The 15792-nt window shown below is 42.2% G+C and overlaps 4 protein-coding genes across 4 annotated transcripts; 3 read left to right on the forward strand and 1 right to left on the reverse strand.

Moving 5' to 3' along the window:
* Positions 1-1121: 1121 nt before the first annotated feature.
* On the forward strand, positions 1122-4246 carry LOC117857025 (ubiquitin-conjugating enzyme E2 2). Its single transcript, XM_034739495.2, has 6 exons — positions 1122-1285; positions 1575-1711; positions 1796-1821; positions 2858-2947; positions 3393-3481; positions 3874-4246. Exons 2-6 carry the CDS (start codon positions 1587-1589, stop codon positions 4000-4002), a joined length of 459 nt encoding a protein of 152 aa, XP_034595386.1. The 5' UTR covers positions 1122-1285; positions 1575-1586; the 3' UTR covers positions 4003-4246.
* A 150-nt stretch (positions 4247-4396) lies between these two features.
* On the forward strand, positions 4397-5261 carry LOC117857024 (uncharacterized). Its single transcript, XM_034739494.2, has 2 exons — positions 4397-4803; positions 4895-5261. The coding sequence occupies exons 1-2, from the start codon at positions 4486-4488 to the stop codon at positions 5087-5089; spliced, it is 513 nt and encodes a 170-aa protein (XP_034595385.1). The 5' UTR covers positions 4397-4485; the 3' UTR covers positions 5090-5261.
* Positions 5262-6174: 913 nt separating this feature from the next.
* Positions 6175-8863, reverse strand: LOC117857023 (uncharacterized). Its single transcript, XM_034739493.2, has 4 exons — positions 8525-8863; positions 8067-8210; positions 7143-7351; positions 6175-6609 (listed from the first exon to the last, which is right to left on the reverse strand). The coding sequence occupies exons 1-4, from the start codon at positions 8764-8766 to the stop codon at positions 6452-6454; spliced, it is 753 nt and encodes a 250-aa protein (XP_034595384.1). The 5' UTR covers positions 8767-8863; the 3' UTR covers positions 6175-6451.
* Positions 8864-9007: 144 nt separating this feature from the next.
* Positions 9008-15681, forward strand: LOC117857021 (FACT complex subunit SSRP1). Its single transcript, XM_034739491.2, has 16 exons — positions 9008-9215; positions 10065-10250; positions 11017-11122; positions 11198-11334; positions 11479-11562; positions 11645-11736; positions 11859-11967; positions 12054-12140; positions 12248-12340; positions 13594-13791; positions 13897-14048; positions 14120-14273; positions 14358-14456; positions 14538-14705; positions 14966-15044; positions 15206-15681. Exons 1-16 carry the CDS (start codon positions 9162-9164, stop codon positions 15325-15327), a joined length of 1920 nt encoding a protein of 639 aa, XP_034595382.1. The 5' UTR covers positions 9008-9161; the 3' UTR covers positions 15328-15681.
* Positions 15682-15792: the final 111 nt, after the last annotated feature.

Here is a 15792-nt window from a genome sequence, read left to right on the forward strand (position 1 = left end):
GCTCGCCAGCAACTCCGGCTCCAAGGGCGCCATGGGCTCGAAGGACAAGGCGTAGTCAACCTCTCGCTGCGGCATGATGATCTCCTTCTTCCTCCTCCTCCTCCTGCTTCATCTTCTTGTCCCGCTCGGCAGAGTCTCCGGCCGGCTCATTGTCGTCGTCCGCACAGGTGTTCACGGCGGCCGGCAGATCAGCCACTGCGTTCACCATCTGCTGCTCCTCCACGATTGCACTCGCCATCGACTGGTTGTCTGCGATTGCTCACTGTAATAATTAAAAAAGGAGTTATTATGAAGCTGTTTCGACTTCCATTTATGTGCAGGTTCAGCCCTTGACTTTTTAAATTTTGATATAAACACGTAGGCCTTCAAACTTTAGATTAACTCCTGACATGTAACAACGGAGTGAATACTAAATGTGCATGTTTGATCAACGATGTAAGCGTTCCTCTGGGTAGCTTGTTGTGTGCACGAAGTAAATCACCAAATTTCTTCTCACTGGCAGGAACACAGCGCCAACCTGTAATCTGACAGGGACAAGTGCTTGCTATAACAAGAAAACACTGGCTAAACCAATAAAAGGCGCGGCTTTGCCGCGCCAGGTTTCTAGTGTTGAGACGGAACGGCCCCTGCCAGAGCTGAATCGAGCAGAGAACAGGAAGGGCATTTGTGCATACCTAGTGAGCGGCCCTGAATGAAATAGCGGCCCAATACGTTGGGCATTGCTTCGATGGCCCAGCAGGCCTCGAGAATGGATTAGCACAGTGGGTGTCCAAAAAGCGGCTCTAAGACCCTGATTGGTTGCTTGCTAAAACTTGGGTAGGCCAAGCCAAAACTTTGGGCAAAAAAGTTGCCACGATTTTAGTAAGATAAATAGGAGAAGTTGCCAAATGTTGGTGTTTGGTGACTAAAATATTGGCTTGCCAAAACTTTGGCATGCCAAAATTTTAGCAGGGAAACAACTCTAAATAATTTAGCCACAGTGGGCCAGTGGCAAAATTACAGAAAACGCCGATCAAGTTTTGTTCCTCGCGTACCAGAACAAAACTATAGTATAGAAAGAATAAATTCACTAAAAACCCCAGGAAAAATCAATAATACCAGTCGCCCCTTTATTCTGACTCCACCACTTCGTCGATCTGCCCAATCCGTTCATCGGACATCACTACATCGGCACATCGCCCTCTCCGCGAGCTCACGCGTTCCGGGGCTCCTCCTACCTCCTCTCACGAGTGTGGACTGGGGATCCATCCATCTGCCGGACCTGGATTGATTTCTTCTTTCCCTGGTAAGCTCCGAAGGATCTTTCTTTCCTGCGATTTCTCAAATCCATGTCGTCCTGGCTGGGATACGATCCATCGATTTTGTTGCGGGCTTGTTCCCCTGCGCGGTGGGGGATGCTAACAACTTTAGTGCCCCCTGCACACCCCCCCCCCCCCCCCCCCCCCCCCCCCAAATTTTCGTTTGGGCTGTTAATCTCGCGCCTGATTTTTGTATGGGATGGGGCGCGTTGGTGGTGGTGGATCGGTGATGGATTTGTACGATCCTTTGTCTCACGTAGAGATTGTGTTGTGCAGAGACATCCGAGGATGTCGACTCCCGCGAGGAAGCGGTTGATGAGGGATTTCAAGCGGCTGATGCAGGACCCTCCGGCCGGCATAAGTGGCGCCCCGCAGGATAGCAACATACTGCTATGGAATGCTGTGATCTTTGGGTATGATGCAGAACCATCTCTTTCCCCTTATTAGTTTGGACAGCAATTTGACAACGTCTTTGTATATGTTGGTTTCATTTGCAGCCCTGACGATACTCCATGGGATGGAGGTTAGTTAATCTGAATTTCCTTTACGGATTGATTATTTATGCTTCATTCTTTTGCGTTACAAACTCATTGTGTGCTGGTTGCTAAGTGCTTCTTGTGACATATCCAAACAATTAAGTGCACGTGCGTATGCTGCTGCTATCGGCAATGCTAGTGTAACGCCTAACTTACTAATACTATAAAGTGATGATACGGAATGTGTTAATCCACTAATAGGAGAAGTGATTCATTTATTGGTCTCTGGCAGAAAGAAATTTCCAATTATCCGAGTGACTGAGTTTATTGACCTTACTGTCAAATGCATGGCACACTAGAATAAAAAATTCGAGCTGACATGAGACTGACCACAGTTTTAATGGAACTTCATGATGTAACATGCTGATATCAGTGTGTCGTAGTCTTGATAAGTTGAAAATGGTACCAAGTTAACTTCTATAGCAAAGAGCAATAGTAGCCAACAAAGTTACTGTTAAACCTATTGAAATTATAACTTTTTCTTTCTCATGAAATCTTGATTAAAAGCATATATTTAGGGAACGAATTTTGTGCCAAAACGGAAATGCAATATTTATTCTATGTTAATGGAGGTAATCAATAGCTACATTCTTGTCCAGTTGTCCCCTTGTCATCATTGTTGTAGTGTGAGCTGCTTCAGTAGAAGATAACAGATACACTGCACCAAAATGTTCTGCCATTTCTAGCTATCGCATAATGCACTCTCTGTTGGAATATAATGTTTCGTCTGTGTGCAGCTTGTCACCTTATTTTGGTTTCTTTCTTGTGGTGCCAATTGCATATGGCTTATATGTAAATTTGTATAGTAGTAATTCTCTCGAAGCTTGCAAAGTCATAACATTACCCTTTGGAATTAACTGGTCATGTATTGTTGGTCCATAAATCGGGAAATTGTTAAATTGGAAATGGATCTAATCACATACAGTGACTCACATCATCTCACTTAGATCATGTATAGCTTTGCTTGTGCATACTATATTGCTTAACTCCTCTCCTTTCACTGATATGCTGTTTTATTGTCAGGTACGTTCAAGCTGACTCTCCAGTTTACTGAAGAATATCCAAACAAGCCACCAACTGTGCGATTTGTTTCTCGGATGTTTCATCCTAACAGTAAGTTGTCTTTTCTCATATATAGTATGTGGGTGCTCACTGCTCAGGAAAACAATTAGATATGATTTTTTCCTCAGTATGTTTTACTATTCCCAATTTCAAGGCATCTTTAGTTTTCCCAGGTTTCACCTGTTCTAAGCTCTCAGACATCAGAAACTTGGTATATTGACAAATGTTATGTGCTTTTTTCATTATCCTCTTTGTAGATGTGTATTTGTGCTGTGAATACCTATGATTTTACAATAACCGTGCTTGCATCTGTAAAGCATGCATATGCAGCATATTGGAGTGCATGTGGTGCTTTTGATTCTGAACCAACGGCACTCCGCCTTTCGTTGTCTTGACTTCTGCTGGATGCTGATATATCTGCTATGATCTATGGATAATGTTATCTTCTAATCTCCACTTAAATGCCACACTGACATAATTTCCTTACGGTGTGCAGTTTATGCTGATGGGAGTATATGCTTAGATATCCTGCAGAATCAGTGGAGCCCAATATATGATGTAGCTGCCATACTTACATCCATCCAGGTACACTGTACAAGAAATCTTTTATTTCTTAGCAGCCCAGATTATTTGTTCCAGTGTTTGTGACCTTTTCTTGTTACAATGACATTTAAACATTGCAACCCATAGCATGGTACATAGTTTAGACATGGGACATACTCCATATTCGATACCCCTTCAATGTTATGTGAATTTTCAGCCACTGAACTCTTCTAAGATTTATTGTTTTAAGCACATGGTTCTTGCTTACTTATGAATCTGTATGTCTGCTGATCCGTGTTAGTTCTGTTTTGACCCTTGTGATTTTTCTAAACCATATATATAATATATCTTCCTTTTCCTTTTCTTTTTTGAGCTGAAGCCATGTATGTTGATGTTACACTATGTGACTAACCTGAGGGTGTATCATTTTGCAGTCATTGCTGTGTGATCCAAACCCGAATTCGCCTGCTAACTCGGAAGCCGCCCGCATGTTCAGTGAGAACAAGCGAGAGTACAACCGCAAGGTGCGGGAGGTTGTGGAGCAGAGCTGGACGGCAGACTGATGCATTGCAATATTGCATCTCGCAGCTCACCGTGTCCGTCCGTTACATACCAAAATGCTTGTGCTTGTAACTAAAAAACAGCCGAATTCAGCTGTGACTGCTGTTCTCCTGTATGAGCTTTGCCGTGCGTCTCTCTAATCTTGGCTGGACCGGTGGAGATTGCTCCGTCCCAGACTTTTTACCCTGTGCTGGATCTGGAATACAAACTCAATTAATCTAGCATTATGCCAACATTTTATATGAACTCGTGTCTTCTGTGCATATGGACGAAGTAACCTAAGAAAGGTTTGGTAGAATATCATATTTCACACGAACGGGATTGCCATACAAACTTTGGGGATTTAGATCAATTTTGAGCTAAGATGTGATGATTTTATTCAAAACACCGCGTTCAGTCAAAGCCATCTTTACACTCGATTGGTTGATGGCACTTCTGGTAGAATCTAGTGAGCTCAAGAGATCAGGAGCAGGGGCGATTGGTTGATGGCGCCCGCGGAAGGCGAATCTCTGGCGGCGCCGCTGCTCGAGCGGAGCGCCAGGCGGCTGGACCCGTTCGTGGAGGTGCGGCTGTATCGGCGGGGCACCGGCCCGGTGGCGATCTTCCGGTCGGACCTGGCGGGCCCTCGCCGCGACCGCCTCGACGTGCGCTGCATCCAGGCCAGGCACGGCCTCCGGGCGCTCTACGCCTTCAAGCCCGAGGGATCCCGCCGCGGCCTCCGGATCAGGTGCGACCCGGCCGCCGGCTACTCCGCGCTGCCCTTCCGCGACGGCGCCGCCATCGCCCTCGACGGCGAGCCCAAGGTCAGTGTCCTTTCCTCTTTTTTGCGGTTTCCACCTCGCGGTACATGGATACTTCAGAACCCACACAGCTGCTTCCGTTTCCTTGCTGTAGGAGTCGTGGACGAAGCCGGTGTCGGTGATCGTCGCCGGCCTGCTGGTGCCCGCGGTGATGGCGGCGGTAGCGGTCAACGGGGTGCCGGAGCTTCTGCGGTCGTCGAGGTTGATCAACGGGATCTTCCCGCCGTGGATCCTCGTCAGCGCGGTCATCATCTTCGCGCGCGCCAGGACGCGGCCAAGGGCTCCGTGAGCCAGGCAGCCGGAGCTTACATGTATCGCTCTTGAACGCATCAGTTTCTTTCCCTTATGGGCCACATACAATCCTTGCCTAATGTAAGAATTAATTGTGATGTAATGTCGAGAAAATGGACTATATCCGCACCAGATTTTGCTTGATGAAATGTTATCTGAATTTTGGAGTTTGGATGGACCCTTCATCATATACAAATGGCACAGTAATTCCTTTTTCAAACAAGAGTACTAATTTATGACACAACTTGTACATACAATCCTCACTAACAGTAACTAAAAAAAAACGATCAGTAATCTGAGACAAATTTCACTCACGCAACCAGAAAACAAGCCAGAATTTCACCAATACAAGCAGAAAACATCAGTAACCATGACAAACTTCACCCATCCAATCATTTTCCTCCCACCGCAATCGCCCAGTATAGTCGTGTGTGCCAATGTAGCATGTTTCATGCAGTTCTTAACATAAGAAAAGGGAAGCCATTAAGCCCATTATCATCCTTCTACTCATTAAATGTTTGCATAAGAAAGGGGAGCTAGCTTGATCAAAATATCAAATCCATTATCGTCCTTCTGCTTTTTAAAATTTTGCTCATCTAATTATCTTCCTCACAGCCACAAACCTATCATACTCCAACCGGCTTGTAGATAATTTTTCTCATCATCACAGCCAAACTCTCTTCCACCGAATTACCTAATTATCTTGCAAGTAAATTAAGCAAATGACTGAAATGAGACCTGGTTAATCAAGCAGGTAACAACAGGAACCACTAACAAAATCTGTTGAATTAGTCCAAAATTTGGACTAAGATTATTGGCAAGACCCTACGTTGACCAGTTCTCCTTAACATGATTTTCTGCACTTTGGAATTTGGATAGATCGTGATAATCGGTTCGGTCCCTAGGACTTAGATTGTTAACATGCCGCGTCACAAACTTTCTTAGATACATAGTTTAAGTTAGAACTTTTTACTATCTTTACAAATGTTACACTGATGCATATATATGAAACAGTTAATTTAAGGCAAGACGTTATGTTTGTTGAGAAAGGTTGTCTGGATATTCAAATGCTGTGGATTCAGGTTTGGGTGGAACTTTTCCCATGCAATTATACAACTTCCATAATCATATCTGATCTCTCAAAAAAGAGTAATGTTACATCTCAAAGGTTACTGACACCAAGATTTTACTGCCCCCAATTCACAGATCTTTCACTCTAACCACCAAACCAGGCACAGATCAGCAAACAAGACAAAATCAGTAAAATGCGATAAAATTCATCCACACAACCACATAAGATCAGTAAGTGGAACCAAACAGGACCTGCCAGCTGAGACAAACTAACACAAACAGTATAAGCTCAGTCGCTATCCTCTTCCTCCCGCTCTTCATGCTGGGCCACAACCTTCTCTATGAACTTCCTGCGAACGCCTTCTATGACATTGTCCCGGGATGAATCGCCACCGCCATGCCCATCATTCAGTACAGGGTCTGACTGGCAAAGGGCTAATGCAACAGCTGAAGGGAACATAACGGTGATTTAGTGTAAAAGCACAAGTAGATGGAACCTCTGTATGGCAATGGGATATTTCTATTTTCTAGGAATCATGATGCAGTGAAAGAAAGATTGTCACCCAACAAGTAAAGGATAGATTATCTGATTTCTAATTACAGAAAAGGATCAAATATATGCTAACAGTAATGTATAACTGTGGATCATCATGTTGCAGTTTTAGACAAACACTATCTAACTATGACACATGAACAACACAAAAATACATCAGGACTGGATCTGGAGGTGTATGTCACAACAAATTGTGTACTTTTAAGTTTAAAACTTGTCACCTGAAGGTCAAATATTTTGCTCAAGTCAAGGAAGTTTGGAAAGAAGCTGATTGGTGTGCTAAATAAGCATGTTCCATTGTCAAATATTGTATGCGCTAAATAAAAGTCCAAACCAACAGCACAGAACTGGAGCAACTGGAATCAATGAACTAAGGGAAAGTAGGAAATCAGATACTGGATACAAATTTTACTGTGTAATAACTTACATTCAGGTGTGCATCTCTTTCCACCGAACTTTTGCAAACCAACATAAGTCCCTTTGACAGCACTGTTGTTATACACCAATATTGTAGGAACATTTCTATCTGGGTAGTTGGGAATGCAGTCTGTGGAGATAATTTTAACGAATTTTGTCGCTGGGTATCTTGTAGCCAATTCTTCCAAACAATTCTGAAGCAACCCACATTCGGGTATCCTGCCATCAGATTTTATAGAATTTGATAAGAGACAAAATTTACTAAAAGAAATCATGCATCAGATCGTATGGAATTCATTACATTCTAATGAATCCAGATATCTTTTCTGTATAATTTAGGTGTAAACACCTTTTGGAAACACTAAAACAGCCTACAGAAAAGAGCACACCAGATTCATGGAAGATCCTCCAAGCTGAAAGAATAGATACTTGGCAAATTAGCTACAAAGCTACAACTTCGAATCAAGGTTTCCAGGAAAGAGGAGTGAACAGAGAGTTCATACCACTAATTACATCGCAACTTAAAGGGGACAAAATCAACATAACAATGTCCAGTAAGTCCGATAAAAAATGGTAAGGGAACACATTTTGGAACAGTTGCTAAGCGATCTAAGTTCATGATGAAAGCATGCTCATAAATCACATGTATGAAGGTCAGGAACTGCTAGAACCTATTTCATCACATAAAATCTCTGGCTATGAGACACAGCAAAGAATGTAGAATTCCCATCCTACAGTCAACCATAGCCATAACTCATGGTCCTAGATTTTTAGGCAATTTGCCATAGAAAACCAACACAAATAGATACAGTGCAGTTAGAATCTGAATACAGTTCTATCTGCTCCAATTTCAATTAGGTGAATGAACCATAAATAGTTATTTGTTGACATATCACGTCAAGGGCTGCAGTAAATTGAATGAAGAAAGAGTTACCCGTCCTTGAAGAGGAAGACCACAACCCAGATATCTGATGGCGCCTGAGACACCTCACGCACGAAGTCCGATCCGGTAATTGGCACTATACTGCCAAATCGCGCGGCTTTTGCTGCCTCCCTGAGCTCTGCAAGCCTCATCTTCCTGCAAACATCAAATTAAATCAAATTGCCAGAATAAATTCCCACTTATACCAAACCAATCACAAAACGCAACGAACAATCCAAAGCCCAGTAGTACAGCACCGGATCCAGATCAACAATGGAAAGATATCAGATTACTATAGGAAGCAAACCAATTATACCGTTTGACCATGCGAGTCAGATCAAATCAAACGCTGCAGGCACTGGAGCATCTCAAGATGCAGCCAAGAACAGACGGAAACAGAAAAGAAAAGGACACCATCACGGATCAGCAATCAGAACGCAGACCGGATCGAGTCCAAGGAGAGGGGATACCTGTACTGCTCGAGAAAGCGGTCGTCGTCCAGGTCGTCCTCGAGTTCCTCGAGCTCCTCGGGCTCGCGCGCGTCGAGCCATTCCTTGGACTTGGGCTGCTCGTCGGCCTCGACCTTGGGGGCGAAAGCCGGCGGCTTGAAGGGCTCAGGCTTCGGGGGTAGATTCCCCAGGCGGCGCTGGATGTCGTCCCACTGCGTGCTCGTCCCCTCCACGTCCTTGTACACGAAGTGGTAGTCCGCCATGGCCGAGCACCACGAGCGCAGATAGAGAGAGATGCGCAAAACCGCGAGGGGGACGGCGAGAAGTGGAGAAGCGAAGGGACGAGACGACGAGGAGAAATCGAGCACGCCCGGCCCGACTTGTGGGCCCGGCTTTGATAGCCGAGCCGGAGCGAGGCCTCTGGCCGGTGGGGTCCGCGTGTCGGTGAGTGGGCGAGAAATTTCGCTGCGGCTCTATAAGAAGCAGCTCTCGCTGCGCCGCGCCCCCCCTCTAGGCCTCTACCGCCTCCGCACTTCCGCAGAGCCGCACCGAAGCAAGCGAGCCTCTCGACTTGGCCCCCCGCCGGAGAAGCGGAGCTCGAGGGGAGGCGGCGCGCACGAAATAGCAAGCGGCGGCCGCAGGCGCCTCGTCGGCAGAGATGACGGACGGGCACCACTTCAACAACATCCTCCTCGGGGGGCGCGGCGGCACGGTAAGCTCCTCAGCCTCCGCCGCCAACGTCGTTTGCTTGGTTCTAGGGTTTCGTTCCAAAATAGGTTATCGCGAGATGACGTCGTCGCTGGCAACTCTCTAATTAGCTTTTGATTTGAACTTGTTGGCTCAATTTTTTTTCCCTACGATTACTTGCGGCTGCGTATTGGTCGGGTTTAGGGTTTGCACCGCATTTTAGGCCAAAATTTGCTCGCCTTTTGTTTTATTCTGCTCCATTTGGTTAAATTCAATGCTTCTTCCTTTTTTTTTTTTGGGGGGGGGGGGGGTTGCTTCCTCCTGTGGTTTGCTGGATTTCGTTTTTGTGGCTTGGGTATGACCCAATTTGTGCTTGAGGTTTCTATGCGGTTGCAGAATATGAGACCGTCGATAACTAACGGTTGGAAATGAATTACAAATCGGTTGTGCGTTTTTTGAAGCTTACAAGCAGAATGCCTTTGTAGCGCACCCCATAAAAAGAAAGCACACCCTGTGCTAGATTCGGTGCTTATAATTTTTTTCCCCATTGATGCACAATCAATGTTTGCCCTGTCGCCAATATATTTTCTGCGCTCATCTGAATGTATATACCTATGCTTGCCCTAACCTAGATCTGATAATACCCGCAATGCTTGTACCACTCATGCATTGGAAGATGATCCGGTATTGACACCTGACCACCTTTATTATACTTGTATTTGTGAACCTTAAGACTACATGTTATGCCTTCATTCCTTTCAAAATCTATTACTGTTTGTACACCTGTGTTTTTCTCTTGAACGGTATACAATTTAATACGTTTTGTTAATGTTTGGGATATTGACATACTGTCATGACTCTTGCATCTATGCAGAACCCCGGTCAGTTTAAAGTGCATTCAGGTGGACTTGCATGGAAGAGACAAGGTGGAGGAAAGACCATTGAGATTGACAAAGCTGATGTAACCTCAGTTACATGGATGAAAGTCCCCAGAGCATATCAACTTGGAGTCAGGATTAAAGATGGCCTGTTCTACAGGTTTATTGGCTTCCGTGAACAGGTGTCCTTTCTCTTTTTAATACTATGTAGTTTATTAATGATGTTGATATTTGAAATGAAATTAGAATAAATTGGTTTGACGCAAAACCTACAAAGTAAAAAGTAGCACTAACTTTGTTCAGTTTTTTAGTATTCTTTTTGTCAATCGACATTACTGGCAAGATTTTCCTTCTTATTATGGCATATGATTAATAATGCATATCACTGTAATATGAAATAGATCAAGCTACTTCTCTGTGAAACTAATTTTGCATAGATCTTGGATAATTTCAGTCATGCTACATGTCCTATCTTATTTTGGTATATAGTCATTGTGTGTCGATTATAAAACCTGAGCTGTTCTAGCTTTATCCACTAATAAAGCAAACACTCCTTGTTCAAATTATGTTGAACAGGTATATTGTTTGCTATATTCATTTGTGCCACTTGGTATACCTGTCTTGCAGGAGTCTTTCAGAATATGCTATCTTTTGTGCATACAATATATCATGTAGTTAAGAAAATACCGATGGAAATTCTCAAGGAATAATCTTCAGGATTTTGCATGGCGCAGTATAATACTTGGGACTGGTGCTGTGTTATTTGCAGATTGTAAATTTAAAGTTATATATTCCAGTTATCAGATTTTCCTAGATTATTGTCTTGAAGTATTGTCAATTATTTCTGGGAGTATGCTTTTACTTGTCAGTAAAGATGACTGGTGACGTTAATGTTCGTCTCTTAATGTTGCCTGACAAAAGTATTTGATATTGTCCTTTCTTGCATAGGATGTAAGCAGTTTGACCAACTTCATACAAAAGAATATGGGCGTCACACCAGATGAAAAACAGCTTTCTGTTAGTGGTCACAATTGGGGAGGGATTGATATCGATGGTAATTGGGTGATCTTTTAATTTATTTTAACATTTGTTCAAGTTGATTTTAATGTATGCCACCCTTTCTCTGTAGGAAACATGCTTACCTTTATGGTTGGTACAAAGCAAGCATTTGAAGTGTCTCTACCAGATGTTGCACAAACCCAGATGCAAGGAAAAACAGATGTTCTCTTAGAGTTTCATGTTGATGATACTACTGGGGCCAATGAGGTTTGTAGTAGTTATAGTGGATGCACTCGTGTTTTCTGATTGCCATCCAATACTATATTGTTTGTGGTATTACTGTCATTTACTTGCTCATCATGTATACATCATCAAGTATTGTGCTAAAATTTTAATCCTTCATGGTTGTAGAAAGATTCGCTCATGGATTTAAGTTTTCATGTGCCTACTTCAAATACTCAGTTTGTCGGGGATGAGAATCGCCCTCCGGCTCATGTAAGTTCGCTCAATCAGCACTGTGTAAATGGAGCACATTGAAGTTGCAGATACTAACTACTGAAATTTCCTCTTTCTGTAGATTCTATGGGAGACTATATTGAAATTTGCTGATGTTGGATCCTCTGAAGAGCCAGTTGTCACCTTTGAAGGAATTGCGATTCTTACACCAAGGTGGAAATATGAACCTTTTATCTTATGAGAAACACAAGATGATTTGTTCAGGATGATATGTCTCGTATTTTCCCTAGGAAGCTAATGAATTTTTTTATTTATTATTTTTTTTGTCAATGCAGAGGACGCTATAGTGTTGAGCTTCATCTGTCATTTCTACGACTCCAAGGGCAAGCTAATGATTTTAAAATCCAATACAGCAGCATTGTTCGCCTCTTTCTTTTGCCAAAGGTTCCATTCTTGTATCCTGTGTTGTGCTGTGCAGAATATTGCACATTGACATGTAACTAAACTCATTGCATGGTTGAGTTTTGCAGTCAAATAATCCTCATACATTTGTTGTTATCACTCTTGATCCACCAATCCGTAAAGGACAAACATTGTATCCTCACATTGTTATTCAGGTATTGTACTGCAAATTTTTTCATGATATTTAGTTGTTTTCAGTTTATTACCACTTGGTTTCAGATTTGTTTTGAATAGACCAATTTGTTCCCCTATGTCTTAACAGTTTGAGACGGAGGTAGTAGTTGAAAGGGATCTGGCATTGAGTAAAGAGGTTCTGGCTGACAAATACAAAGACAGGCTTGAGGAATCTTACAAGGTGAGGTATCTGTTACTTTAAAAAATACAGCTTACTTGTTGACTTGATTCATTCCAGTTAAAATCTGAAATGTAGATTGTAAGATAAAATCTTAGAAGGCACATGTCGAAAAAAGTTTCTGAGCTTGGAGAACTCCATCTCAAGCATTATGTATGCTGTTGACAGATGTTGTATTGTAGTCACCTGTGAGCTATTTCCATTAACATATTGCATCTTTCCTTTAATGCTTTCTTAATAATTATTACATTTCGCCTTTGTCAAACATATTTTTGGATTTGAAGCTGATACTTAAGTTAGGCTGAGCAAGCACTTAATTACTCTTATGGTATTTGATCCTATCTATTGGAAAAATGTTGTCATAGAAAATTAGGAACAGCCTCTTGTGTTTGAAAGATTGGTGCTGCATCATTTTGAGACAAACTATGCTCATATCTTCTTAAGCTTACCTTCTTCGTGTTCAGTATTTGTTCCATTACATGCTTTTGTTAATAACTTGGAGAAAAAAGTTCCTTCAGAAAAAAAGAACTTTGAGAAAAAGAACTATTCTTCCACCTACTCTCTCCATATAAAAAATAATGGTCTAGTTATGTCTGATAATATCAACTTACGAGGGACTGAGAGTGTACTTATTCCAAATGTTTTTCATGCTAATATGCAATTTATGATCCGAGTTTGACGAATTTATCAAGCCATTGGGCACTATGAGAGATGGTGTTAGTAGGGATACATAATAATGTGCTGCCTCTCCTTGAAGAAGTTTAAAATCATACTATTTTAGATATGGAGGGGTTGGTTTAATTATTGGTTGTAGTATGTCCTGCTATAAATGTAGAAAGATATTCAGTGGAGAAGGTTTCGATCAGATCGATGGTCGAAGGGTGAATATTGATATTCTGAAATTCTATGGTCTGCTGCTTTTATACAGTGTATTGGCATGTTTTTTTTTGGTAATGTGTTTTCTTGGTCAATTCAGGCTCCATCACTTCACCATCTTTGCCCTCCCTCCCTCAGAAATCCTTGAATTTGTTATTTAGCCAATTTTTCATCTACTGGATTATCGTTACAGTAGCCTAGTTCTATGTAATCCTCATGTCATTTGGTCTCAATTAAGGCTTGATTATCTATTGTATGCCAGGTTCAGTCATAGTTGGTTTTTTGCTTTTTGGACAAGTATGCAATTGATACTTACTGGTAACTACACCTGAGTGTTAAATTTATCCTTTTCTTATACTGAGTTTTTTATTTATCCATAGGGTCTAATACATGAGGTATTTACCAAAGTCCTTCGTGGGCTATCTGGTGCTAAAGTCACAAGACCAGGTTCTTTCAGAAGTTGCCAAGATGGATATGCAGTTAAATCTTCACTCAAAGCTGAAGATGGACTGTTGTATCCACTTGAAAAGGGTTTCTTCTTTCTGCCAAAGCCTCCTACACTCATTCTGCATGAGGAGGTATCATTTTATATTTGTCGTAGAAACTAGTAATCATGTTTTCATGCATTGCTGAGTGTCCAATCATAGTAACTGATGCTCATGCCCATTACATACTCAATGCAGATTGAGTTCGTCGAATTTGAACGGCATGGTGCTGGGGGTGCCAGTATGTCATCTCACTATTTTGATCTCCTTGTCAAACTGAAAAATGACCAAGAGCATCTCTTCAGAAATATTCAAAGGAATGAATACCACAACCTCTTCAACTTCATCAAGTATGTTTCCTTTTTATTGGATTCGTCATCTTTCTTGTTGTACAGAAAACTTATGCGTTTTTTCTTTTTAGTGGAAAGAACATAAAAATAATGAACCTTGGAGGAGATGGTCAAGGTACGAGTGGTGTAGTTACAGATGTTCTAAGGGACACTGATGATGATGCTGTTGACCCACATCTAGAGCGCATTAAAAATCAGGCTGGGGATGAGGAAAGTGATGAAGAGGTATTGTGCCCTGTTTTGGTTGATGCTGACTTGTTAATCTTGTTACGGAGCCCTTCCATGTACTTTTCTTTATCTTCATGTTAGGACGAAGATTTTGTCGCGGATAAGGATGACAGTGGATCTCCTACTGATGATTCTGGTGATGAGGATTCAGACGCTAGTGACAGCGGTGGTGAAAAAGAGGTAACTTATTGTTGCTGTAGGCCTGTAGCAAGCCTGAAGTGTGAAGCCATTGCGGTAATGTGTCATTGTTTTTGTCCCCAGAAATCATCCAAGAAGGAAGCAAGCAGTTCAAAGCCTGTTCAGAAAAGGAAGCCTAAGGGCAGGGATGAGGATGGTCTAGAGAAGAAAAAGGCAAAGAAGAAAAAAGATCCTAATGCTCCGAAAAGAGCAATGACGCCGTTCATGTATTTCTCAATGGCTGAGCGAGGAGTAAGTTCCTTTGGTTAATAATTCCCAGCATAGTAGATAGTAGTACATAACTTTGGCAAGGGTGATACAGTTTAGCTAGAGCTGTTTTTAAGAAACAGTTGAGCAACATTGCAGGTTACTTTGTAACATGTTCTTTGTTTATAAGATATTTGTGGCACTGAGAGTGGAGCAGAAACCTTCCAATACTGGAAACTTACTATTCATAGATGCTAGGTATCTGATCTTGAAACGGGAGTTTAGAGTTTATTTTCATGATGCAGAACATGAAGAGCAGCAACCCGGATTTGCCTACGACCGAGATTGCGAAGAAGCTTGGGGAGATGTGGCAAAAGATGTCAAGTAATATTCTATACCATTCTCCATTATATTCACTTTGAGTAATAATGCCAGCATCTATTCATCTGTGAGGTGTATTTTGCAAAAAAAATTTCTGTTATGTTTACAGCTAAAAAAAATATAATTTACGTGTTTATGGTTTCCTCTTTCCTTGTCATGAGCAGGCGAGGAGAAGCAGCCTTATATTCAGCAGGCCCAGGTTGACAAGAAACGCTATGAAAAGGAATCCGCTGTCTATCGTGGTGAAGCACCAGTTGATGTGGATTCCGGCAATGACTCTGACTAGAGTCACACCCTCCTGCACCTGAGACATGGGAGGAAATTGCTGACTGTTGTTGCAGTTTGTGGCCTGAAATTATCTCAGCTCTTGATCTGGTACAGTGGGCACTGAATGAAATTCTAGTGACGCATGTAATCGGTAGTTGCCATCATGTGAAATTGCTGTACCATGTAAACGGTAGTTGCCATCATGTGAAATTGCTGTACCATGTGTATGCCGGCGGCACTACTTGCCTGGAGCATTGCTAAGAGGCGTTTCTTGTTGCGTACCTATGCAGTGCAAAGATCGTACGAGTGTAGTCTAAGTGAGTTTTCTGTATAACTTTCATGCCTGGTTTATGAGAGTTGATTTTATTTTGAAGCTTCTGCATTTCCCAATTTTTAGTTAGACGGTATTCGCAAGAGAGAACATTTAGTTAGACGGTTATTAGCCTGGACTTGGTGAAAGTACATTTAATCCATACATAATCCA

Source organism: Setaria viridis, chromosome 5 (assembly GCF_005286985.2).
Source record: "Setaria viridis chromosome 5, Setaria_viridis_v4.0, whole genome shotgun sequence".
Lineage (NCBI taxonomy): Eukaryota > Viridiplantae > Streptophyta > Magnoliopsida > Poales > Poaceae > Setaria > Setaria viridis.

Bases quoted from the DNA above. Each gene is read 5' to 3' on its own strand.
- LOC117857023 (XM_034739493.2), bottom strand. From the start codon at position 8,766: ATGGCGGACTACCACTTCGTGTACAAGGACGTGGAGGGGACGAGCACG. The intron at 8,211-8,524 runs GTATCCCCTCTC...TGATGTTTGCAG, and splicing joins CGCTTTCTCGAGCAGTACAG to GAAGATGAGGCTTGCAGAGC. The intron at 7,352-8,066 runs GTAACTCTTTCT...ATCTGATGGCAG, and splicing joins GTCTTCCTCTTCAAGGACGG to GATACCCGAATGTGGGTTGC.
- LOC117857024 (XM_034739494.2), top strand. From the start codon at position 4,486: ATGGCGCCCGCGGAAGGCGAATCTCTGGCGGCGCCGCTGCTCGAGCGG. The intron at 4,804-4,894 runs GTCAGTGTCCTT...TCCTTGCTGTAG, and splicing joins CCCTCGACGGCGAGCCCAAG to GAGTCGTGGACGAAGCCGGT.
- LOC117857021 (XM_034739491.2), top strand. From the start codon at position 9,162: ATGACGGACGGGCACCACTTCAACAACATCCTCCTCGGGGGGCGCGGC. The intron at 14,457-14,537 runs GTAACTTATTGT...TTTTGTCCCCAG, and splicing joins ACAGCGGTGGTGAAAAAGAG to AAATCATCCAAGAAGGAAGC. The intron at 15,045-15,205 runs GTAATATTCTAT...TGTCATGAGCAG, and splicing joins GATGTGGCAAAAGATGTCAA to GCGAGGAGAAGCAGCCTTAT.
- LOC117857025 (XM_034739495.2), top strand. From the start codon at position 1,587: ATGTCGACTCCCGCGAGGAAGCGGTTGATGAGGGATTTCAAGCGGCTG. The intron at 1,822-2,857 runs GTTAGTTAATCT...TTTTATTGTCAG, and splicing joins CGATACTCCATGGGATGGAG to GTACGTTCAAGCTGACTCTC. The intron at 3,482-3,873 runs GTACACTGTACA...ATCATTTTGCAG, and splicing joins CCATACTTACATCCATCCAG to TCATTGCTGTGTGATCCAAA.